Raw genomic sequence first — 26,372 nt, forward strand, 5'->3', positions numbered from 1 at the left:
CTCTAGACATGAAGTAACACCCCTATAGTGAACTTTATACTCATATTACCCAATATAGTAGACATAATAAGAGAAAATAAGATGTTTTTACGCTGCATGGCGGACGAGTGATTAGCGCGAGGGCCTCACAGCTAGGAGACCCGAGTTCAATTCCACACTCGGCCATCTCTGTGTGGAGTTTGCATGTTCTCCCCGTGGGTTTTCGCCGTGTTCTCCGGTTTCCTCCCACATTCCAAAAACATGCTAGGTTAATTAGCGACTCCAAATTGTCCATAGGTATGAATGTGAGTGTGAATGGTTGTTTGTCTATATGTGATTGGCTGGCCACCAGTCCAGGGTGTACCCCACCTCTTTCCCGAAGACAGCTGGGATAGGCTCCAGCATGCCCATGACTCTCGTGAGGATAAGCGGTAGAAAATGAATTAATTAATTGTACTGGGTCTGCACGGTGGTTGAGCGGTTAGCACGCAGGCCTCACAGCTAGGAGACCAAAGTTCAATTCCATCCTCGGCCATCTCTGTGTGGAGTTTGCATGTTCTCCCCGTGGGTTTTCACCGTGTTCTCCGGTTTCCTCCCACATTCCAAAAACATGCTAGGTTAATTAGCGACTCCAGATTGTCCATAGGTATGAATGTGAGTGTGAATGGTTGTTTGTCTATATGTGCCCTGTGATTGGCTGGCCACCAGTCCCCGCCTCTTTCCCGAAGACAGCTGGGATAGGCTCCAGCAACCACAACGACCTTTGTAAGGATAAGCGGTAGAAAATGAATGAATGAATGAACTCCGCCCCCCTTCCTTTGCAGGCAATCTACAAAATGGTGGGCACGGTGATCATGATGAAAATGAACGAAGACGGCCTGACGCCCGAGCAGAGGGTGGATAAGATCTTTTCCAAGATGGATAAGAACAACGACGACCAGATCTCGCTGGAGGAGTTCAAAGAAGCGGCGAAGAGCGACCCTTCCATCGTATTACTCCTGCAGTGCGACCTCCAGAAATAAGGTGAAGGGGGGCGAGCGGAGCACCCCCACCGCCAAGCCGCCGCCGCCGCCGCCGCCGCTGCTGCTGCTGCCACGGACTGCACAGAAAGAATTTCATGTTCCATTCAGTTTGCAGCTATATTTCCACTGAACAAAAAATGAAATATATATATAAATATATGCTCGGACTACCTTTCAATGGATCTTGCTTCTTGTGTTTGAAACACTTGTGTGCATGAGAATGTTATTTGCTTTAAAAAAAAAAATCAACACACACACACACATTACATATTAACACCATGCACAAACAATATAGAAATATATTCAATTATTCCAAATGCCAAAATGTGAAGTGTGCAGTTTTTTCGGAACATCAATGACGTGCTGCACTGGAATTGCCGCTTATATTCTATTATTATTCCACCGATGCTACTCGTACGTGTTTTACCAAAACCAAACCAAATTCCTCCCATCATGCATCTGCCTCTATACGTCAAATATTATCTCTAGGTGATACTCCAACAGGTGGTTTCCTGCTCAGACATGCTCGTACCGTCACTTTAAAAGAAATAAAACCAGAAAAAATACACGTGTGGTTACTTTGCATGCCTTTAAGTTCCGCCTTAAAGTCATTCTACGCCCTGCGATGGAAGACGAGAAAAGCCTTATCCGAGCTGACGCCTGCGAGTGAAAAAAAAAAACATTTTTAACCGGGTGGTGTTGTGCTACATGTTCTTTCCCCGCCGCTTGAACTCGTGGGAGCATGTGTCCGTTGTAGATTCGCTGTCGTTAGAACCTTTGTGTCACTTCGAGAGGTTCTATATGTAGGGATGGGTATTTCTAGCTTACTTAGGGCCTGTTCTATCGTACCGTGCCTCAAGTCGTTCTGGTTATCATTAATAACCGGCGGGAGAAACAATTGCATCGGCACATGGCTGCATTGCATGTCCGTGCATGTGCTCATGCATGAGCATAAGTGTACCATGGGCTTTGATGTTAGAGATTAGTTCACGTCCACTTCGTCTTGGTTATCCTGATGATACAATGTTATCGTTATCATTAATAACTGGTGAGAGGAATTATCATATTAATTGGAAACATCCCAGCTGTGTTCTTATGCAAGTGCAAGCATAATGTGGTCTTTGATGTCCAATCTGTGTTGATTATTTTGATGATGAAAATCTGACAAGAGGAATTATTAATAACTGGTGAGAGGACATGTCATATTGATAACAGGAGACGTCTTGGCTGGGTGCGTGTGCTTGTGCATGAGCAAGTGTACAATGAGTTTTGACGTTTGTTTTGTTTTGGTTATTTTGACAATGCAAGGTTACCATTATCCTGAATAACTGGTGAGAGGACTCATATTATAGACAATATCTTGGCTGAGGGTCTGTGTGTGCGCACATGCATGGGCAAGCGCAATGTGGGTTAAGATTTTGGAAATTACTTTGCTTCGTTTTGGTGATGAAAGGTGACTGTTATTATTATTAACTGGTGAGAGGACTGATATCGATTTTAGGAAACATCCTCGCCACATCTTGTGCACGTGGTCATGCATGGGCAAGTGCACCGTTGGCTTTGATGCTCGATTCGATTTAAATATTTTGATGATGCAAGGTTACAGTTATCATTAATAACTGGGGAGAGGATTGTAGTGATTATAGGCAATATCTCAGCTGAGGACCCATGCATGAGCAAGTGTACAGTGGGCTTTCACTTGGATACGATTTTGCTTTGTTTTGGTTAATTTGATGATATCAGATTGCAGTTATCATTAATAACTGGCAAGAGGTATCACCATTAATTGTAGGCAACATCGCGGCTGGGTGCTAATGCATGAGCAAGTGTTTTGTGGGCTTTGACTTTCAATTCAGTTTGATTATTTTGATGATTCAAAGTTGTGGTTATCATTAATAACTGGGGAGAGGACTTGTTATATCAAATGTAGGCAATATCTTGGATGGGTGCCCCCCGCATGAGCAAGTGTACCATAGACTTTGACTTTGGAGATTATTTTGCTGCATTTGCAAGGTTACGGTCATCTTTAATAACTGGCAAGAGGACCTAAATTGATTCTACGCAACATCCCGACGGGGTGCCTGTGCATGTGTTCATGCATAAGCAAGCGTATTGTGGTTTTGATGTTCAGTTCATTTGGATTACACAATTTTAATGATGTGAGGTTACGGCTGTCATTAATAACTGGCGAGAGGAATTGTCATATTCATTCATGTATGACCAAATACCTAAGCATAATGATCATAGGGAATATCTTGACTGGATGCAAATCATAAGCTAGAAATCGTGAGCTTTGACGTTCAGTTTGAAGATGGTTTCAGTTATCATGAATAACTGGTGGGAGGACTGAATTCTAATAAACATCCCGGTATGCGCTCGTGCATTAGCAAGTCTTCACTTTTCCACATGATGCGTCTTTCTGGTTATTTTGATGAATGTGATGATGTGAGGTTACGGCTGTCATTAATAACTGGCGAGAGGAATTGTCATATTCATTCAGGTATGACCAAGCATAATGATCATAGGGAATATCTTGACTGGATGCAAATCATAAGCTAGAAATCGTGAGCTTTGACGTTCAGTTTGAAGATGGTTTCAGTTATCATGAATAACTGGTGGGAGGACTGAATTCTAATAAACATCCCGGTATGCGCTCGTGCATCAGCAAGTTTTCACTTTTCCACATGATGCGTCTTTCTGGTTATTTTGATGAATGTGATGATGTGAGGTTACAGCTGTCATTAATAACTGGCAAGAGGAATTGTCATATTCATTCAGGTATGACCAAGCATAATGATCACAGAGAATATCTGGACTGGATGCAAATCATAAGCTAGAAATCGTGAGCTTTGACGTTCAGTTTGAAGACAGTTTCATTTATCATGAATAACTGGTGGGAGGACTGAATTCTAATAAACATCCCGGTATGCGCTCGTACATTAGCAAGTCTTCACTTTTCCACATGATGCGTCTTTCTGGTTATTTTGATGAATGTGATGATGTGAGGTTACGGCTGTCATTAATAACTGGCAAGAGGAATTGCCATATGACCAAGCATAATGATCATAGGGAATATCTTGACTGGATTCAAAATCATAAACTAGAAATCGTGAGCTTTGACGTTCAGTTTGAAGACAGTTTCATTTATCATGAATAACTGGTGGGAGGACTGAATTCTAATAAACATCCCGGTATGCGCTCGTGCATTAGCAAGTCTTCACTTTTCCACATGATGCAACTTTCTGGTTATTTTGATGAATGTGATGATGTGAGGTTACGGCTGTCATTAATAACTGGCAAGAGGAATTGCCATATGACCAAGCATAATGATCATAGGGAATATCTTGACTGGATTCAAAATCATAAACTAGAAATCGTGAGCTTTGACGTTCAGTTTGAAGACAGTTTCATTTATCATGAATAACTGGTGGGAGGACTGAATTCTAATAAACATCCCGGTATGCGCTCGTACATTAGCAAGTCTTCACTTTTCCACATGATGCGTCTTTCTGGTTATTTTGATGAATGTGATGATGTGAGGTTACGGCTGTCATTAATAACTGGCAAGAGGAATTGTCATATGACCAAGCATAATGATCATAGGGAATATCTTGACTGGATGCAAATCATAAACTAGAAATCGTGAGCTTTGACGTTCAGTTTAAAGACAGTTTCATTTATCATGGATAATTGGTGGGAGGACGTAATTCTAAGAAACATCCCGGCATCCCGGTAGGTGTTAATACAGGTGTTAATACAGGCCCAAACACGGTACAAGAACAGCCTAACATCATTTAAATACTATACTATATACTATAAATACTATAAAAAAAAAATTACAAAAATTTATTACACCGATTCTAAGTCGTTTTTTTTTTTAGCTTGCAGGTTGCATATCAATACAATTAAAAACAGTTCGTAAAAATATGGAAAACAAGTCTTGTGCTGCATTTTCAATTCACACTTCAGGAGCTTTATCGTCACGGTAACAAGAGGAACGCATCCGAAATCATTCATCCTCCACCCACTCCGGCTTTTTGTACTTTTTTACTTGCCCCGCTCTCTCGTCGTATGATGCATGGTCGCGTCAGCGTGGGTGGAAAAGTTTCGAAATGTGTGCGATACCTCCTGAGAGAGCCCCGTGGTTTTACCTTTCAGTAAGTCCGCCCGCCCGGTACACGTTTAACTCCACACAGCCTAGTGCATCATGAGCTACGTATGTCCTAATACACAGTACTGCAGTATTCCTCAAGCGATGTGGCTTTGTCCTTTGTCGGTCCTTGAACCTTCTTTTAGTTGTTTGGGATTCTTTTGGCCCCGTGTTTCTAACTGCAACCGTGGTTGCGATGAAGATACCAAATGTAAGCAAAGGCAACTGTGTACAAGGATTCTTTTGTAGCATGTATTGTGTTCCTGACGACATGGCTGCACTACACCCTGTGTTGTGATTTAATCTAATAAAAAGAAACTCTGGGCTGTTTTGTCTTCTTTTTTGTTTTTTTACTTGAGACACTACAACATAATATATGAAAATATGAATGAACTATGTTTTATTTTTGCAATTACTTTTTTAAACAGTTTTTTTTTACAGAGTTGTCATCAGATGTGTTGACTCCACTTGGACCAGTGAGGCCCAGTTCTGGATGGATTTGGGTGATGACCAACTAGTTCCAGTTAAGAGTTTGGCTACTCAAAACAATATGCGTTCAAAAGAGTAATATGTTTGCATTACAAAAATCCCTCATTGAAGAGGATGACTTTAGTGGTTTTTGTTGCCAGGAGGAGGATGAGGACAGCAATGATGATGATGACAAAAAAAAAAACGGAATACTTAAGTTTTTTGTCAAAAATCATCACCTTCAAATTCAAACTTTTTGGATGCTTCTGGGGCCCCTGTTGAGTGTGTATGAGGTTCCCCTGTTTTTTTGACCAGAAAATTGCATTAGAAGAAAGTTGAAAAAAAAACGAAAAAAAAACCCTGACATACTAACCCCTTACGTTTTTTCTCAAAAATCACCGCCCTCAAACTCTGGCATTTTATGCCATTTTTGGATGACCAACTAGTTCCAGTTAATTGCTGAAACCAATTAAATACAGAATTTGGCTACTCAAAACAATATGCGTTCAAAAGAGTAAATATGTTTGCATTACAAAAATCAATTAACCGGGAATCAATTAACCACAATAAATAAAGAATTACTGAATAACAAAATATTTGCAGATATGTGGTGTGTAGTCATTTTTTTAAGGTACTGTATAAACAAAAAAAAATTTTTTTTTTGGATATAGAATGTCTTAGTAACAAAAAAAGGAGGTGAAAGTATTTAGTTTAGGCATTTAAGCATTTATTTTACAGAAAGTACAGCGGTATTTCAGGAAAATTAAAATACTGTAAAAAGATGAACAGGATTAATGAGTCAAGCTCCTGGTGTTACCAGAATAAAAACACAATAATTTTAACACATATGAAAACAAAAAAAAAAGATGGCTACTTTGGAGGGTCTGTGTTGATCCCGTATTTCTCTTTTAGCAGCTTCAACTGTTCTTCTTTCTTCTTTGTGTCCATTTTCTGGAACGCCTGGAGAGGGGAAAAAAAAAAAAGAGAAGACATGAGATTTTATGCTTCAAATGATGGCACTAAATTAATAATTCTCAGTCAAACTCGTCACATACCCTGTTTGCATTGTAGTAAAGCACCACCAGGTAGCGGTTGCACACGTTGAAGCCTGACAGATGATCACAAGCATTTTTGGCATCAAATATGTCTTCATAAACCACATAGGCCGTTCCTCTCGTTTCAGGTGTGTTCCCTCTGAAAAGACAAAGTACAACCACAAGTAAAAGGGATTATTATTACCTTTAACATAATTTAAATAACTCATACATATACACAGAGTTGAAACTATGTTGTCGGATATAGTATGGCATCAAAACTCACGTTCTGATTTGACGAATTGGTCCATATTTCCCGAAGATGTCGTACATTTCCTCTGCTGTGATCTTATAGGGAAGGTTCCTGATGTAAAGGATTCTGTTGACCTCCGGCGGCAATCGTATCTGCACAGAAGACAATTTGGAATCAACGACAAGTGCATCACTCTTGAGGACGGTTGAATTTAATACTTTTAAACAGTGGGGCTGCAAACAAAATCACACTGTGTCTAATTATAATATGATAATAACATTGTGTGTGTGTTTTCCCTATTGTGTTATAGATTATCACTGAAACGTGCTTTGCCTGCATATTTACCTAATATAAGCCACCACAATTTTAATCAATCCAATCCGATAAAGATAAATCACTGTAGTTTGAGTTCCATGCACAATTATGCTCCTTTGTTAAACATAAGGATATAGAGCGATCAGTTATATTTACGATAACAAACATATTAGCTGCATGGCTAGCGGTGACACAATGCTAACTAATCATAATACTAATAACTAATAATAATTCCGGTATTTCTAATTGCTGAGCTGCCAAAAGAGCATCGTTATCGTGCCTTATAAATACAATGAACAATATTATATTCGGTAAAATCAATTTTTATTGCTTGGTCTGGTTAGCTAGTTGGCTAACTGTGTGTGCTAACGCTACACGATGGACTAAGCTAATAAAGCTACATGTATCACGCGATGTACTTACACACAAGACATATTTGTATGAAATACTTACATTAGCGCGTTTCGCTGCTTGCATAGCCATGGTTAATCAGTATTTTTGGTTTTCCCGTGAGAAGATTAAGACACAGACACGCAGTTTAGCAACACAACGCAGTTGTATACGGCGACAAGATGGCACCGTCGCGTGTTGGTGATGCACTTCCGGTATCAGAGTTGGTGCTGCTGCTGCCCCCTAATGGATAAATATATACTTACACTATTTGTACGTTCCATCTAATTTGCAATGTCAATGCATTATTTGAGTACAATTATAAACAGTAACAGGAAATGACGTTTACATTTAAAATATATATATTTAAACTTTTTTCCAGATTATTAATATGAAGAGTTATTTTATACTTTTATTTCATAAATAATTATTAAAAACACTAATTGTAATAACTGAATACAATTCAACAAAATACGTTGAAAGTGAATTGTAATACTGTATATATGGACAAGGTGAAGATTTTAGTGATATTATGTCAGTCACAAAAGTAAAATTTGGGACAGGACGTAAATATTAAAATATACACATTCTTTTATCACACATTATATGATTATATGTATTCTTATTTCAAAGGAAGGAGAAGCTAAAGCTAATTTCCGGGTCATGAAAAAAATGGGCGTGTCTTCGAGGTTGCCGCGCCACCTCACGCGCGTGCACGTTAGCCATCGACAAGTGTAAACTTAACTCGGTTTGCTGTTGAATAGTGTTGCTTTTTTCTCCCCGCATTTCATCAAATACTTTTGAAAACAGATCACTAGGCAACGGAATAGTACACTGTAGCACAGAAAATTGTGCTGAAATAACTTTAGCGTCGTCATTAAGACACTCGTTCGGCTGCCAACACGTTCGCGCCGCATCTCCATTGGGCTAAAGTGGTCAGTGAAAACAACTCAATTCGGTAAGATGGTGTTTCATTTAATGTTTTATTTTAATTATCTGGTGTATAATTGAATGAGATTGGGCAACCAATTGTGGGTGGATGTAAATAGAAATATAGGTTGTGACGATATCAACTGTAGTATCAGTTTCGTGTTGATACTAGCACGACGGGATCCTTATATTTCTTATAATAAGTTCATTATTGTGGCTATTGTAATTTGTATATTGCTATCAATAGTACCAATAGTATAATAGTATTCACTTGTATTTAGTTATTTAGTCAAGCAGTGGTATTTAATTTATTTTATTGTTTTTATTTTGTTCATAAGTTCTGATATTGACTTTTTCTTTGTACAAAAATGCCTGTTTTTCTCAAATGTTGTTCTCAAATTAGTCAAAATTTTCTCCTTTGTCGAGATAATCCACCCACCTTAAAGGTATGACACATCAAAATGCTGATTAGACAGCCTGATTATTATACAGGCATGCTTTAGCCTGGCCACAATAAAAGGCCACTCCAAAATGTGCAGTTTTATATCACAACACAAAGCCAGAAAAAAGAATTGAGGTAGCATGCAAGTTACGCCGCAGTAAAATGGCACATTTTGGCCTTTTATTGTGGCCAACTTATGGCACACCTGTGCAATAATTGTGCTGTCTAACTGGCACCTTGCTGGCCATTTTGTATTATTGCGTTGAGCAATGTTTACGGGAGGTGTCCGTCACTGTTTTCAAAGATCGAACTTCATGTGTGAGTATCTTGCTTTGCTGAAAAATGAAAGATTTCCTGGTTGACAATGAAGTTAAAACATTTTCAAATATATATTATTTAATAAATCATGCTGTTTGTGCTTGAATTTGGTTTGTTTTGCTTGAACCGACACATTTAGTATTTCTTCTTCATGAATTGAATACCTTTGTAGTGATGCTATAGAAAACCTGTTTAGGATCTTCCATACTGTTTTTAACATTAGAGCCCTGTAGACATAAAATAACACCCCTATAGTCAACTTTACAGCAATATAGTCGACATAATATGCGAAATTAAGCCACTTAAGACATAAAACATGTAAATGTGTTCCATGGAGGAAAAGCAGTGATGTCAGGAGTTTAGCTTGTTTTGGGTAATAGCTGACACAGTAGCTTGTTGTTGTTATTGTTATTGTGTCTGTTGTGAGATAAGTCAAATAAGCAATAACAGCCTGTTCCGGTGATCAAGTCTGGTGCTCGTGTCTCCAAACAATTAGTGACACCTAGTGACCGATGTGGAATACTGCAGTCACTATTTGAATGGCTCATATTTGTATTTTTGTGAATTTATCAATTTTCATGTTTGAAAATGCTGAATTCGGGCAAAATATATATGCACAATTTGCACAATAATAAGCCATATTCAACCATGAAACAGCATGTGATGGCAGCAAAATATGACAACAATGGGTACGTCTGTACTTGAACACGTTGTAGTGTGTGTTTAAATCTATTTATATCTTACAGATTGCAACCGCTGCACACATGCTGCTGTTGAAAAGCGACAAAGTATTGACAAAGTAAATTGCCACAATGTCATCCCAGCGACGACTTCCTGCACGAGGCTCAAATATAACAGTTCGAATTACCAGCATCCACTCATCTCCTCACAGTCCGTTAGTAGAGTTTTGGGGGAGTTTCAATCAAGGTAAGACGTTGGATTATGAATCCCTGTCTCCTGTAAACCCATTTCAGGAATTGGAAGGAAATCCGGGTGACTTGTGCTTGGTTCAGATCGACCATACTTGGTACAGGTCTCGCATAGTCTCAAGAAATGGATGCAACTGCAAAGTGTTCCTCATCGACGAGGGGATCACATGCAACACCTCCACAAAAAAACTGTCATGGGGTAATAGGGAGATCTTCCATGTTCCATCTGAAGTGGAGCTCTGCGTGCTGGCAAATGTTTTGCCATTTTCACCTGAAAACCGATGGTCTCCAGTTGCACTTGAATTCTTGAAATCTCTTAGAGGACGGACAGTGAAAGCACATGTGCAAGATGTACTGGTACAACAAAGAAAGCTTCTTCTGGACATCCCATGTATATCTAGACAAATGTATGAAATGGGATTAGCAAAGAAACCGGATTCAGGCTTGTCCCTGGATTATGTTCTCAAGGCATCCGAGGCCCACATTGAAGCCGAAATCCCCACAGACGATATTGAGCAACTGGACAAGAAGGTGCTGTACATGTATCCAGAGCTGCTAACGGGAGCCGTGGAGACCGTCGTCGTCACGGAGGTGACAAATCCACAGCGTGTATTTTGTCAGTTGAAGGTTTTTTCCCAAGAGTTGAAAAAACTCTCCGAGCAAATCACACAGCGCTGTAGCGGCAGGATGGTCGGTTGCAGCGTCGGGCCTGAAATGATCGGGTTTCCATGCGCCGCCAGAGGAAGCGACGGGAGGTGGTACCGCTCTGTCCTACAACAAGTACTTCAGGAAAACAACCTGGTGGAAGTACTGAACGTCGACTACGGTACGAAACAGTTTGTCCAAACGGAGAATGTAAGACCGCTGGCTCCCGAGTTCTTCAGAATGCCCGTTGTGACTTATGTCTGCTCCCTTCATGGGATTATCGACAAAGGGATTGGATGGACTAGCACCCAGGTTGACTACCTGAAGACCTTACTCTTGCACAAGACGCTCATTGCCAAATTTGAGTATCAAAGTATCTCGGAGGGTGTTTACTATGTTACACTTTATGGCGATGAAAATACGAACATCAACAATTTGTTTCGTTCCGCAGAGAGTGAAAAAACACTCGACGACTATGCCATCGGAAAAACGACACACAGCAGTCAGCATCCTTCCCAGGTTGGAAACAATTCCGGAAAGGTGTTATCTTCTGGACAGACCTTCAGGGAGGATAAGCATGTCGAGAAAACAAAGTATCCAGTTGAGAAACTTTGCCACAGCTCCTCACATGTAGCATACGTGGTGCATGTCTCCAGCCCTTCTGAGTTTTGGATCCAAACCGAAAACTCCGCAAAAGATCTGGATGAATTAATGGATAACATGCACCATTTCTACAAACGTTCCGATAATAAAGACGTGATGGAAACTCCTGTAGTCGGCACCTACTGTGCAGCCAAAGCAGATGATGGCGATTTCTACAGAGCCATTGTGTCGGATGTTAGCGAAGCAAAGATCAAAGTGTTCTTTGTGGATTACGGAGACACCAAAGAGGTTGATGGGAGTAATATAAAGAGTCTCCCGGACAGGTTCAAAAGACTGCCTCAACTTGCAGTGAAATGCTCGTTAGCCGGTGTTGGCCCAAAGGATCAACAATGGACTTACGGTGCCATTGAGTTTTTCATCAAAATCACCACTGAAAAACCTCTTAAGGTCCACATAGTGGCAAAACACGGAGATGGCTATCTTGTAACATTGACTGATCCTGAGGCAGCAGAAGAATGCGATATCAGTCACCAGATGTGTTATTCCGGCCTCGCTGAAAGCGATGAGAAGCCGACTAAAGTCTCTAAGCAACAATCAGAAGCTGGGTTCCTCGATGTTCACAAGAAGAGTATGGCGTCTTTCCAGACCCAAGACATTATTGACACTTCCTGTGAAGAAAAACAAAGCGGTATGTTCCAGGAAAACATGTTTCCCATTGGTAGTGTCCTGGATGTCAATGTGTCCTACATCGACAACCCAAATGATTTCTGGTGTCAACTCACTCAAAACTCCGTCCACTTGAAATTGCTAATGCATGACATCCAGGCACATTATACCGGCAGTGAGTTTGAGCCTTTTACAGAACCGGCTTGCGTCGCTCGCCACCCGGACAACGGACTGTGGTACAGAGCTCTTATAATTCACAAACACAAAACACCTCAAGTGGATGTGCTTTTCGTTGACTACGGCCAGGCAAAAACTGTTTATCTCCATGACCTGAGGAGGATCTCGCCTGAGTTCCTGAAGCTACACGGTCAAGCATTTCGGTGCAGTCTTTTCAACCCTCTCGATGAGTCCATGTCTGTTGTAAATGATTGGAACGAAGAGGCGATAGAAACATTTCACAACTTTGTGGAAACCGCTGCCTCCAACTTACTGACATTGAAGTGTACTCTGTACGCGGTCATGTACAATGAACAAATGATAGTCTTCAACATTGTGGACTTGGAAACTCCCTTTGAGAGCATCTGCACTCGTATAGCCAATCTCGGTAGAAGTACACCTGCCAAGAAAGACCCCGGATCATGTTTCCGCTTGGACACATACCGCTACTCGACACACAACATCAAAACTGGAATGGAAGAACATGTCGTGGTGACATGCGTGGACAGCGTCGGTCAGTTCTACTGCCAACTTGACCGAAATGCTGATGTGATAAAGGACCTTAAGGTGAAGGTGAACAACCTCTGCCATCAGCTTGTGGACGTGAAACCCCCAACCGTCTTTGGGACTTTGTGCTTTGCAAAATACACCGACGGATCGTGGTACCGGGCACAGATCAAAGCCACAAAACCGGCAGTCTTGGTTCATTTTGTTGATTACGGTGACACAACTGAAGTGGCGAAATCAGACCTGCTTCCAGTGCCCAAAGAAGCCTATGACATCATGTCCGTACCTGTGCAAGCTATCATTTGTTGTCTCTCTGATGTCCCAGCAGATGTTCCCAGTGAGGCAAATTGCTGGTTTGCAAAAACCGCAACAGAATGTAAATTCAGAGCGCTTGTAGTAGCCAAAGAACCGAATGGTACTCTTCTGGTTGAACTCTATCACAGAAACATCCAAATCAATTCAAAGGTTAAAAAACTCTTTCGAGTAGACATGCACACTGAAAGAAAAGTTCTCTACGAGAGTCCGAATGAAAACAAGGAACCAAAAGCAGCATTCGCTAGAGAAGCAATACCGAGTCCTTCAAAAACCATCCCCAAACATATACCCAAACCAAAACCAGTACATCAAGTGAGAGATGAAAACGGTCAGAAGACGAAAGCCGCTTCACAAGAACTGTACCTCCCACCACACCAAAGACCGCACGGTGCCAAGCAAATGACTAATAAAACAAACAACGAAAACATCATCGTCACAAACAACTCGAAACTGGATTGTACATCACCCAGCAAAGAATCTGATAATGCCCAGAATCCAAAACGCCCTAAACTTGAAGACATTCCCAAAAACGTGATTCCGTTAAGAATGGAGGCAGATGTTTATGTCTCGCATTACAACAGCCCGTCAAGTTTTTACGTGCAGCTTGTCAACGAAGAACATGAGATATTCTCCCTGGTGGACAAACTCAACGACCCGCTATCAACCTCCAAAATCAGAATCCCAGAAGTCTTTCCAGGAGATGTTGTCAAAGCAGAATTTGAACAGGATTCCTTGTGGTATCGGGCAGTTGTACAAGAAGTGCTCTGCGACTCGACGGCTCTTGTAGAGTTTGTCGATTTTGGCAACACGGCTGAATTATCCATATCTAAGATGGCCGATATCGATTGGGAATATGTGCGGTTACCGAGATACAGCACACATTGCATGCTCAGTGATTCCGCATCATCTCTCGAACTGCTCGATGCAAAAGCCGTGAAAAGAGATATCGGCTCAAATGCAGAGAAGAAGCTGAAGTGTCGGTTCATGCGGCAGTCAGGAGATATGTGGGAAGTCGACCTTGTGGATAACGGCGTGCAGATTTGGTGCGAGGCACCAACAACATACCCGGAAATCACCCCGGATTTTGAACAAGAGTTGGAAAAAACTGCTCAGAGCTCAGAAACATCACCGAATTCCTCTTCTCTCCGTTACCACCACATGGATTTCAAAGAGGGACAGCAGTTAGAGGTTTACATCTCGGCTGTGTGTGATGCTCGGACCTTCTGGTGTCAGTCTGTGGACTCGGTTGTGCTTGATAAACTATGCGAAAGACTCTCCGAAATTGGAACCGCCGCCGGTTATAAACATTCCAACATGAGCGCTCTCTCACCCGGCACTCCATGCGTTGCGTTTTTTGCAGAGGACCAACTTTGGTGTCGTGCAGAGGTTTTGAATAAAACCGAATCTGAGCTGTCTGTTCTCTTTGTGGACTACGGAAACACATCTCAAGTGACCGAATCAGACGTGAGGGAAATAACCGTAGACCTATTGGAAACTCCTACACAAGCTTTTTTGTGTCAACTCGAAGGTTTTGACGTGTGCCGTGACTCTTGGCGTGATGGTGCGGCGGATGAATTGGTTTCGGTCACAGCGGACAAATCACTGCAGATGACCGTCACCAAAATATCAAGCGAAGATGGAAAGAACACGTACTTTGTGCGCTTGGAATGTGAAGATCTAGTGATAAATGAGACGATGAAAAGCTGGTTGGTGGACACCACTATGGAGGACAGCCAGTCCAAATTGGTTGAAACCCTACAGTTCACTAATTTCACAGTAGAAGATGAAGGTCTTGAACGTGAAGATGTCTCCAGAGCTCATGCTAATGTTGACCTGCACTTGGCAGTCACAAGCACCCCAAAGAGCTTTGTAGAAGATATTTACCTTACAGTTCTTTCTCCCGAGTCACCTCCAGAAGAGATACATTCGCCAGAAAGACTGAGCCCAAATGAAAGTGTCATCAACCTGGTCCAGACCGTGGTGATGCCTCGCCTAGCAAGCAGTGTTTTGCATAGTGATAGTGGACTAGAAGAAAACACACCACCCTTGCAAAACGAGGAGGTATCTACACCAGTAACTCAAACATCCTGGCTAGAAGAGAGCCGTCAGGAGTCCACAGACGATTCTGGGATCCAAGCGGCTTCATCTGAGGTGGATACCAACAGTATGGGAACCAGCTCTGAAGTCCTGACTTCTGCTGGTAAGTATGGGGATAAAATACAGTGAAACCTTGGTTAGAGGTTCTAAAAGGCTTGCTAACCGGGAAATGTATGCAAACCAAGGCAAAATATTTGTATACATTAATTCATTAATTTTCTACCGCTTATCCTCACGAGGGTCGCAGGGGGTGCTGGAGCCTATCCCAGCTGTCTTCGGGTGAGAGGCGGGGTACACCCTGGACTGGGGGCCAGCCAATCACAGTGTACATATAGACAAACAACCATTCACACTCACATTCGTACCTATGGACAATTTGGAGTCGCTAATTAACCTAGCATGTTTTTGGAATGTGGGAGGAAACCGAAGAACACTGCGAAAACCCACGGGGAGAACATGCAAACTCCACACAGGATTGAACTTGGGTTTCCTAGCTGTGAGGTCTGCGCGCTAACCACTTGTCCACCGTGCAGCCCTATTTGTGTACATTTTTGACAAAAAAAAGAAAAATACGCTAACCAAGGTTCTACTGTATTATGTGTTTTTATAATGGAAAAAGATATTAAAATGAAAACAATGTTCTCTTGTATTTCCAGCACCAAGTACACCTTGCGATGATTCCAGTCTTGGTCATTCAAGTCCAGTTACAAGCAGGACAGCTGTGAAAATGGTAAATTCTGTTTTCGTCTATAGGAGTATGAATATGGCTTGTTGATCAAGAGGGCTCTAATCATGTTTAGAAGGTCGTAACCAGGCATTCTATGCTGTATGAACATATTCCATATATGAATAGTCAAGTCTGGAACCAATTAACAGCTATCCATCCATCCATCCATCCATCCATCCAATGTTGTCATATTTCTCTGACCTTTTGAAGGTTCCTCGTCATGACATCAGTACATCCAATGCGCTTCGTGCAACAGTTGCGGCCCCTCGTGGAGACTCAGAGCTGGTATGTTTGTATGCAGCAATGCTAACATAGCTTAGAAGTCTTCATGACACGTTGCTGAAGAAGATGCAGTGAAACGGTTTCAACTCGCTGTCCGGCAGGGTCCAAGCGAATCTCCACTGCCTTCCGTCAGTCAAAGTACACAGGAATTACACGGTGAGCAGTGTTTTCTTAAGCGCCATATTGTAACTCCCGCATGGCAACGATCGTCATCTGACATCATCATCGATACAGCAGAGCGGCAAAGTGAAAGTGAAGATGTTATCCCCCAGCAAGAGGATACAGACGTGGTCATCCTTCTAGAAGAAATGGTACACATAGACGTTCTGTATTGGTACTACAAAAGCTGATATACCTGTAGTACATGTAAACAGGCCTGTTAATTGACTGTGTTGGAATTTATTATTATTATTATTATTATTATTATCCCTGTGGTATTTTAACTAAAACACATCCACGGTCTATTTTAAGGCATTAATGTATCCTCCTTTGTTCCCTTATAGAATGACATGACAACTAATGACAACATATTTGAACTTTCTGAAGAGGATGCACATTCAGGTTTTCTTCCCTTATTTCCTTTATTCATTCATTTTCTAATGGTCGCGGGGGTGCTGGAGCCTATCCCAGCTGTCTTCGGGCGAGAGGGGGGGTACACTCTGGACGACACAAAGCTGCTTTAAAGACTGTTGGAAAAATCCGAACATGGATGAAGACACATACATGGTTTATTTTGTTTTGTCAGAATTAATTAACAATTAATTTTTGCACCAAAAGCTGTATATTTTATGCTTTATTAACATGTATTTCTAAATTAAGAAAAAAACAACCTATTTCTGGAGACATAGGTGGGTTTTCCTACGAATACAATCCACCATGCCATTTGGTACTGTCCTGATCCAGGCCTTTAGATGCCAACATTTTTTTTTTTGCAGGTTTGAATTATCGCAGGCACAATAATAATCCCAACACAAGCTACGTTTACGGGTGTAAGCCACGTTAACCTGAAAAACACAAGAGCACAAGCATTTATGTCTTAATTTCTCTTATGTCTTCTATATTGGGTATTGTAAAGATGACTATAGGGGTGTTAGTTCATATCTAGAGGGCTCTATTTATGTTATCCATTCTTTAATTTTCTACCGCTTATCCTCATGAGGGTCGCGGGGGTGCTGGAGCCTATCCCAGCCGTCCAGTTCACATTGGACTGGTGGCCAGCCAATCACAGGGCACATATAGACAAACAACCATTCACACTCACATTCATACCTATGGACAATTTGGAGTTGCTAATTAACCTAGCATGTTTTTGGAATGTGGGATGAAACCGGAGAACCCGGAGAAAAACCCACAGGGAGAGATGGGTTCCGAGGGTGGAATTGAACCCTGGTCTCCTAGCTGTGAGGTCTGCGAGCTAACCACAGCCCTATTTGTATACATTTTTGACAAAAAAAGAAAAATAATGTTAACCGAGGTTCTACTGTATTATGTGTTTTTATAATGGAAAAAGGTACAAAAAATTTCCTTCCTTCTTTCCTTTATCCTTCAGCTATATAACAACAGTAATAATAATCATTTTATCTGCTCGGTTGTTCCAGGTGACAGTGACGTTGACAGCAGACATACCTGCACACTTACCTCTACAGACCCGGTACCAATGCAAGGCACACAATTCTCAAAACAAACTACAAAACTTGCAAAAAAAAAAGATGCATTTATGTGTTGTCACATTTTAGGACGCCACGCCTGAGGAGGTGATGCATCTTTTTGAGTTGTCAGGTATCCACTAATGTCTCCCAAGTGTTGTTGTCCATGTTGTCATCCAGTAGAGGGCAGTGTTTCCACATCTTTTCCGCTCATTTACTTTCTGTTTGGTAGATCCAAGTGGTCAAAGTGATGATGGCGTAACGACCGCAAGCGGCGATTGCTGCATCGGTGTGGCGGGGGAGGAAATGGTAATTTGCATCACGCTGCATTTCCACATGCATGGTGTACACACGTTGTGTTTTTCAGTCTTTCGGTCTTTGAAGCATAAGGTAGCGTGATGATGATATGGTAATGGTTGTATTTCATTTGAACATGCATCAGATTACAATTGAATGCATCACATAATCAGTTCACAGTTCCACATGTCCAAAAAGGAGTAGGAAGAAGCAAAGCTTATTAAATCCTACCCCTCCATCTGGTACTTTTACAATCAGTAACTGTTACATTTGTTCACTTCCTGCTTTCCATAATACAGTTTAAGTTTTTTTTTATGTGTACCATAGTAAGTGTCAATATAGTGATATATATAAAGCACATCATGACTGGTTCAAGACTTCATCCTTGTATTTAGCAAACATCAACTGCTACATTTGTTCACTTCCTGCTTTCCTAATATAATTTAAGTTTTTTTAAGTTTATTTTAATTTCATTTAATTTTTGTGTGAATAGTGTCAATATAGTGATATATATAGCACATCATGACTGGTTCAAGACTCTTCATCCTTGTATTTAGCAAACATCAACTGCTTGTATTGTTTCTTGAATTGGCTCATCGTTGTGCATTGTTTGATTTCCTTACTCAATCCATCCCATAGTTTGATTCCACATACTGAAATGCTATGGCTAGCATAACGTAGTCCTAGCATAGAAGTGTTTCACATGTAGTTCTTCCCTGAGATCATATTTCTCCTCTCTTGTAGAGAAGTATTGGTTGACATTTTTAGCTAATTGGTTATTTTTTTAGCCTTATGCATTATTTTAGCTGTTTGAAGATGAACTATATAAGCAAGTAGTATCTTATGTATTGATCTGGACTGTACAGACTGAAATTGAAACTGAAACAAGCGAAATGCAACCAAATTTAGAGCAGTTTCTAGTCTCAAGTCTTTTGTTGGTTGTCTTCTTCCAAGGATTCCAAGGATGACGTCTTTGTGGGCTCTTCTGATGATGACATGTCAGGTATGAGTTTGACATCCTTTTTTTTTTCCAGCAATGGTTCCTCCTGGAGCTAATGGTATCTTTTTAGACATTCTCCCTCCAAATGTCATTCATTTGGCTCTGATCGTCCATGATGGCTGTGATGACACACAGCAGCCAGAAGACAGCACACGCTGAACAAAAATGCACCTTTTGTCTGCATTCAAGTTCAATTTAGCTAAGAGTACTTAGTTCATTCTAAAGTGAATGCATAGTTGATTATACTGATAAAAAAATGTTTGGTTGGGAGTAGAGACTTTGAAACTTTGTGTTAAGAACCTTATGATAAATATAAAAGTGAACATTTTTTTGTTTGGTACCGCAGTTTTGCTTGCACTTTGGATTTGTTGTGGCACATTAAAGTTTGTTACAGAATTATGTTGAACTTGTTTTTCCATTCGTTTACGTCACTTGAACACCAACCAGGCTGTTATTAGGGTAGACACTTTATTCATTAGTGAGTACAAAAACTAGAAGGCACTTTTTTTATTCTAATATTCGGCATCATTGTTTTTGCTTGTGTCATAGAAATACAGTACGATTTAAAATAATTTTAGAAACTGCTGGTTAACATTAAAGATTTAAATAATACCTGGAAATTGTCAGTTTTTTTTTTTTTAAAGACGGTTACACTGGCAGTCTTTGTCAACAATCGTGGTCCGTTTTTAAACACTTGAGGTTCTGGTTACTTCATGAAGCATACAGCACTAATATACCAGAGTGTATATAGTGGTGCACGCTGAAAGTCACATGGCCGACTGAAGCAAGGTGACATTAGTTCCTGGAATGAGGTTTTCATCATCACCTTCAATCAGAGGATCCCACTGATTGAAGTCCTTTTCCAAACCTGCAAAACAAAAACAAAAAAAAAATCATAATTTAAAAAAAGATCTCACAGATTCACTGTTATTGTTTAATTAAAAAATAGTCCACAGTGTCTTAAAAAAAGGCCTTTTTATCGATGCTGAGATGACAAAGATGTGATTGATAAACTGTCATCTTACCAAGATGTCTTTGCAGAAAGGCGAGTGTTGCTTTGTTGGAGAGATTGATGGCCATTTCTGGGTCGATGTCGCTCTTCAGCTTCATCAGCTTCCCGATGAAGTCTCCCGTCAGGAAGGTGAAGTCTGGGAAAGCCTGATGCACGGTACCTCTGATAGAAAGAAGAGTCCGAAGAAGAACATAGAGAAGCTTTCCACAGCACTACTTGTCCCTTACCTGATAGTCATCATTTTCCTCTGGGTGTCGCACGAGTCCAACTTTTGAATGCACTTGATGTTCTCAGCCCACTGGAACTTCTCCGAGTTGATGAAGAAAATGGGCTGCTTTATTTGACAAAAGGTGTCGTCCCTTAACGGCAACATCCAGGCATCCAGCGCCACGGCACACCTGACAGAAAAAAGGTAGAAGTATAGTCATATCATTCAACATCCCACAGTGGAATTCAGTACTCCAATATTATCTTAAAAGCCGCTTTGACTGTCAAAGCTAGTAATACTATGGTGTGTTCAAAGACCGCCGAGTGAGAAATCTCAATGCTCGACAGATCTCGGTGTACACTTACTTGAATTTAGTGTCTTTAGCTAGAGCTTCTATAGCTGTTGCCCCTCCGAAGGAATGCCCCATCACGGCTACTTTGCCCAGATCCATGGAATTCTGGATGCATAGGGAAAGAAAAAGTAAACAACTATTCTTATGTACCAGTATACGTATATACTGTATAACACAAACATGTAAGGTTTTTAAAAAAAAATGACTTTTTGAGTTAAAAATAGCCTTTCAAAAAAAGGGACATTCCTTTGGGGGAAAACAATATGATGGTTTGAAAAAGCCATTTAGGATGTCAAACTATAAAGATCCTCTCTAAACCAATGAGGAGGTTGCTTTGAATAATGTCCAAACATATTTTTTAAAAATTTTCCCATAAGGAACACATTACATAAGGGCGCTGCAATGACTTCAGCCTCCCTCTGGTGGACAGAAGCAGCATTGCAACACCATCCACCATTTTCTAAAATTTTTACACTGCATTGAAATGATTTCTGCATTATGGGGAAACTTTAAAATATGTTACTCATATTGGTATGTGTTTGTATATTTCTGAGGTATAACGTCTTATACATTGCGGCTTATGCACCGGAATTTTATGGTAAGTTGCCTTTTACCTGTAATGTGGTCCAGTCAAAATGTGTTTGTAAGACATTTTGTACCGGCAGCCCTGAGTTTATGTCGGTTAGTCTATCGAGAGCACGGACGCATTCATCCGCCCTTTGGTTCACCTGTAAAAGGACAGACATCAACCCTTGGCACAATTGTATAAAAATGACATATTGTTACAGTATATGAAATAGTACTATACTGTAACTTAAGGCTTCTTACTTGCTGGTTTCTTATGGGAAATTCTTGCTCCCCTTGCTGCAGAGTTCTGTAGTATATCCATTCTCTCACTAGATTGTCTGGCGAAGACGCTTTTGTGGGATTCTTTTCTCGATAGTGATACGTAGCTGAGGCGGACAAGTCTCTGCAGGAAATACGAGAAGACGCATATTGGATAAACGACACAAAGCTGAACATGGATGAAGACACCGATACATGGTTTATTTTGTTTTGCCAGAATTTAACAATTTTTGCACCAAAGTCATATATTTTATGCTTTATTAACACGTATTTATAAATTAAGAAAAAAAATATTATATTATTACTTATATTACCCAATATAGTAGACAAAATAAGAGAAAATAACATGTTTTTACGCTGCGTGGCGATCGAGTGATGAGCGCAAGGGCCTCACAGCGAGGAGACCCGAGTTCAATTCCAGCCTCAGCCATCTCTGTGTGGAGTTTGCCTGTAGAAAATGAATGAATGAATAACATTATTAGAGCCCTCTAGACATGAACTAACACCCCTATAGTGAACTTTATACTCATATTACCCAATATAGGGGTGTTAGTTCATGTCTAGAGGGCTCTAAACACATAAACTAACACCTCTATAGTGAACTTTATACTCATATTACCCAATATAGTAGACATAATGAGTATAAAGTTCACTATAGGGGTGTTAGTTCATGTCTAGAGGTCTCTAATGTTATTCATTCATTCATTTTCTACATGCAAACTCCACACAGAAGATGGCTGAGGGTGGAATTGAACTCGGGTCTCCTAGCTGTGAGGCACTCGGTCGCCATGCAGCGTAAAAACATCTTATTTTCTCTTATTATGTCTACTATATTGGGTAATATGAGTATAAAGTTCACTATAGGGGTGTTACTTCATGTCTGGAGGGCTCTAATAATGTTATTCATTCATTCATTCATTTTCTACCGCTTATCCTCACGAGGGTCGCGGGGGGTGCTGGAGCCTATCCCAGCTGTCTTTGGGCGAGAGGTGGGGTACACCCTGGACTGGTGGCCAGCCAATCACAGGGCACATATAGACAAACAACCATTCACACTCACATTCATACCTATGGACAATTTGGAGTTGCCAATTAAACTCTGCTTAGGACCTTCTAAATACAGTTTTTAACATTATTAGAGCCCTCCAGACGTGAAATAACACCCCTATAGTCACCTTTACACTCCTATTATTTTGTGTTAGTATACAAAATAAGAGATTATACATTTCTCATTAGTGTTAGTGTTAGTGCTAATTAACCTAGCATGTTTTTGGAATGTGGGAGAACATGCAAACTCCACACAAAGATGGCCGAAGGTGGAATTGAACTCGTGTCTACTAGCTGTGAAAAAACATATTTATAACAGGTTTTCTATGCTCAATCAAAATATTCCATTTATAAATCGGGAATCCTACTTTGCAGAAAATTCACTTATCCCAGTAGTCAGGTCTGAAACCAATTAACTACGATAAACAAAGGATTACTGCACTGTACATTGGCCTGTTTGAACCAGAGCTGTCACATTTCCTTAGTCACATGTTCACCACGCACCGAGGTCGTGTGTATGTGTGACGCACCAAATAAAAAATAGACTTCCTGACCACTGGTCTGTTACACAACATTAATACGCAAAAGATGTATCAACACACCATGTATTTTGATGGACACTGTATTCATTATTGAGGAAGGAGTATTCTCTTTAAAACTCTACCAACTAAAACCTGAACAGACGTGTTCTTCTTCTCTGTTCTTCAGCTCGTTGCTGCCAAAGTCAACACGAGTCAGGACAACACTTGCAGTTGCAGTACCTGTGTTCCACGGAAGCCACGATGAAACCCTGAGAGGCGAGTTCTGTACAAATAGTGGAATACAACGTCCTAGCGAGAAAAACAACATACTTAAAAGCATTCCTGGTATGTATGAAAATGTATATTTAAGTAAAATTAAATCGAAAATACCTGAAAGCTCCTAAACCGTGGGAAAATATAACTACAGGACATTTCTCACTGGAGCGAAATGGAGCATCCAAGTAGGCTGGTATCTTAAAGGACCCTGCAATAAATATTACATTCAGAAATATTTTTTAATAAAAACAGGTACTGTAATGTGTAAAACGAAACTTACCAAACAGAAAGTTGAATATTCTTTCACTAAAAGTCCTGTTGATTTTCATGAAGTCTGCCAAACCGTTAAAGTATTCTCTGCTGGGGATCCAGTCTGGCATCTCAGCCTGGTCCATCCTCTCACAAGGATAGTAAAGGCGGAAAAAGCTGCCCTGTTAGGGAGACACGAGCACATTATTTATTATACATAATCACTGCATGCTGTTAACTCACAAATACAGTTTTTTTTTTTTATATGAAATAAGTATATTATGTCACAGATATTATTATCAGCACTCAGTTAGAGCCTCCTTCAGTTCCGTTCCTACAGTAAACGCTACAGGACTTAATAATAATAATAATAATACATTTTATTTGTATAACGCTTTTCAGAGTACTCAAATATGCTTTACAGTTGAGAAAAAAAAATAAAAATAGAGTTGAGTAAAAACTAGAGTAAACGATCTCAGATCAGATCTAAAACAAGGCTAAAAGCGGGGCGGGGCGGGGTGCAGCATCCGGGTATAAAAAATTCGACATTAAAAACGGATTTAAACAGGCGGGTTTTGAGTTGTTTTTTTAAAGGAGGGAAGGTCGGGGCAAGCACGGAGTAAATGGGGAAAAGTGTTCCAAAGGGTGGGGGCAGCGATGGAGAAGGATCTGTCTCCCCAGGTTGGGAGCTTGGACTTACAGGGGAGTGCCAGCTCTATAATACCCCCAGCAATCTCCCTTATGGCTCATTACAGTCCATCTAAATAGTAAAACTACAAAGTACAGTGTCATAGTACCACCATATCAGCAACACGACTTTATATTTGGTATATTCTCATATATATTTCTCTTTCCTTTACCTGCACTGTGTGATCCATCATAAAGTCAGTGCAACCCACTGCATTGGGACCCTTAGGTGAAGGGATGTGAAGATTGTTACAGAATGCGTTTCCCATAGCGGACAAGCCAAGTTTATACCTCCGCTGATCTGTGCAAGACAAAGGAAGACGAGGTTAGCACTACTCGGCATTGGTTGTTGTTGTTGTTGTTAGGGTCAGGAGATACTACAAAGATGATAGACAATAGTAAGATAATATGGTAATAATGGTAATGGTTTTATTTCATTTGAACATGCATCAGATTACAATTGAATGCATCACATAATCAGTTCATAGTTCCACATGTCTAAAAGGAGTAGGAAGAAGCAAAGCTTATTAAATCCTACCCCTCCATCTGGTACTTTTACAATCAGTAGCTGTTACATTTGTTCACGTCCTGCTTTCCATAATACAGTTTACTTTTACAATCAGTAACAGTTTAATTTGTTCACTTCCTGTTTTCCATAATACAGTTTAAAGTTTTTCGTTTTTTTTTTATATAATTTTTTTATATAAAAATATATACACACAGTCATGGAAATAATGGTGTTGATCCGATACCTGAAAATTGTCAACATCTTTGAAAAAAATTGCTCATCTTGTGTTTTGTATACAACTATATTCAACAAAATAATACATTTTTTCACCTTTTAAATACTTTTTGAGCAAAATAAAGCCAACTGAGTGAAAAAACTAAACAAAAACTACTCTTACCTCTCTTCAAATATTAGCTTTTTTGCCACCAAAGACTTCCTATGTCCAAAAAGTTACTCCTATGTGGCTCTTGTCTTGTTCGTGACAACAAAAAAACAACAAAACTATGCGACAGGAAGAGGTTCTAAACATATTTTATGTGCTTTCCCTGTTTTTTTACTCACTTTTTCTCTCCATTACAATGTAATATTAATTCAACCATGCCCTCATCTAGCTCTACCACCACCACAAATAGATTGCGACCCTGCCTTGACGATAATACAATCATGAATTAAATTTTAAATAAATTTGGATCGATATGTCCACGACGAATTTCAGGGGTATCCAAACGTTTCCCCATTTGTGTATATAGTTGGAGTCGATACTAAAAGTTATAGTCTTACAGTGTGTACACTATGTTCTGTAAATAGTAGCTTAACTGCGAGCTAGTTACTGTAAGCCTGGTATATGTATATATATATATATATATATATATAAAAGAAAGCCTACCTGAGAAGTGTCGCTGTTCGAAATCTACAAGGCAAAGTTTGAGCAGTGTGTCGCAACATCAGCAATGATTTGACTTTGACTGAAAGTGGGAGTGTTATTGCAGATTAGGTATGCGACAAAGTAAGTGTTTAGCTTACGGCTAGCATGACTCATTATAGGTCGACAAGACACTAAACGCAGAGTACCTAAGAATTTTTAGTTCTATTTGTACATGGCACCTAGCTCACATTATTACATTTCCGACAAAAAAAAACGAATGCCACATCATTCGTAAAGTTTGAGAAACTATGTTACACAACTAATAATTAGCCTATGTCTATGAATGTACGCGGTCACTTACTGTTATGACAACGGTCAAGGTATCGCAGTGACGTCACGACTAAACAGCGGAAGAACATGTTAGCTGTGTTTTCAACGCCACTTCCGTACTTCGGCTTCCTTAAAGGAAGTGCTGTCCCAAATCGATTACTGTTGTTACACCCTCACCGGAAATGACGATCTCAAATACGTATTCTCTTTTCTCTGCTTTCTAATTGTAATTTTTATGTT

At 40.2% G+C, this 26,372-nt stretch overlaps 5 protein-coding genes and 1 long non-coding RNA gene across 7 annotated transcripts in view; 4 read left to right on the forward strand and 2 right to left on the reverse strand.

Moving 5' to 3' along the window:
- The window catches only part of vsnl1a (visinin-like 1a), a 29,723-nt gene extending 24,246 nt beyond the window's left edge, over window positions 1-5,477 (forward strand). Inside the window, exon 4 of the mRNA XM_058076715.2 lies at window positions 804-5,477. Within this exon, the coding sequence (XP_057932698.1) occupies window positions 804-1,001 (198 nt within the window). The 3' untranslated portion in view covers window positions 1,002-5,477. The remainder of the gene's footprint in view (window positions 1-803) is intronic.
- Window positions 5,478-6,304: 827 nt separating this feature from the next.
- On the reverse strand, window positions 6,305-7,838 carry sf3b6 (splicing factor 3b, subunit 6). Its single transcript, XM_058079426.2, has 4 exons — window positions 7,675-7,838; window positions 6,940-7,058; window positions 6,675-6,813; window positions 6,305-6,579 (listed from the first exon to the last, which is right to left on the reverse strand). The coding sequence occupies exons 1-4, from the start codon at window positions 7,702-7,704 to the stop codon at window positions 6,490-6,492; spliced, it is 378 nt and encodes a 125-aa protein (XP_057935409.1). The 5' UTR covers window positions 7,705-7,838; the 3' UTR covers window positions 6,305-6,489.
- A 474-nt stretch (window positions 7,839-8,312) lies between these two features.
- tdrd6a (tudor domain containing 6a) lies at window positions 8,313-15,000 on the forward strand (the record flags this gene model as incomplete). The annotated part of the gene is made up of 2 exons (XM_078794671.1): window positions 8,313-8,569; window positions 10,048-15,000. A coding segment is annotated over exon 2 (4,887 nt), but the record flags the coding sequence as incomplete, so codon positions are not given.
- Window positions 15,001-16,186: 1,186 nt separating this feature from the next.
- LOC131128327 (tudor domain containing 6a) lies at window positions 16,187-18,316 on the forward strand. The gene is made up of 8 exons (XM_078794672.1): window positions 16,187-16,291; window positions 16,390-16,444; window positions 16,523-16,599; window positions 16,792-16,849; window positions 17,887-17,939; window positions 18,025-18,067; window positions 18,167-18,243; window positions 18,302-18,316. Exons 1-8 carry the CDS (start codon window positions 16,187-16,189, stop codon window positions 18,314-18,316), a joined length of 483 nt encoding a protein of 160 aa, XP_078650798.1.
- An 868-nt stretch (window positions 18,317-19,184) lies between these two features.
- On the forward strand, window positions 19,185-19,630 carry LOC144901236 (uncharacterized). Its single transcript, XR_013629387.1, has 2 exons — window positions 19,185-19,234; window positions 19,302-19,630. It is a non-coding gene; the product is annotated as an uncharacterized LOC144901236 (long non-coding RNA).
- A 52-nt stretch (window positions 19,631-19,682) lies between these two features.
- Window positions 19,683-26,273, reverse strand: pla2g7 (phospholipase A2, group VII (platelet-activating factor acetylhydrolase, plasma)). 2 transcript variants are annotated; one of them, XM_058071095.2, is made up of 11 exons: window positions 26,164-26,273; window positions 24,603-24,730; window positions 23,774-23,924; window positions 23,608-23,701; window positions 23,458-23,526; window positions 21,632-21,773; window positions 21,418-21,531; window positions 20,817-20,908; window positions 20,471-20,641; window positions 20,257-20,405; window positions 19,683-20,099 (listed from the first exon to the last, which is right to left on the reverse strand). In XM_058071095.2, the coding sequence occupies exons 1-11, from the start codon at window positions 26,219-26,221 to the stop codon at window positions 19,999-20,001; spliced, it is 1,269 nt and encodes a 422-aa protein (XP_057927078.2). In that variant the 5' UTR covers window positions 26,222-26,273; the 3' UTR covers window positions 19,683-19,998. The 2 variants fall into 2 exon arrangements, with proteins under 2 accessions (XP_057927078.2, XP_057927097.2); XM_058071114.2 differs by lacking the exon at window positions 26,164-26,273 and adding an exon at window positions 25,824-26,090.
- Window positions 26,274-26,372: the final 99 nt, after the last annotated feature.

This window comes from Doryrhamphus excisus, linkage group LG11, assembly GCF_037039965.1.
Source record: "Doryrhamphus excisus strain RoL-2023G ecotype Guam linkage group LG11, RoL_Dexc_Guam_v1.1, whole genome shotgun sequence".
NCBI classification, from domain to species: Eukaryota; Metazoa; Chordata; class Actinopteri; order Syngnathiformes; family Syngnathidae; genus Doryrhamphus; species Doryrhamphus excisus.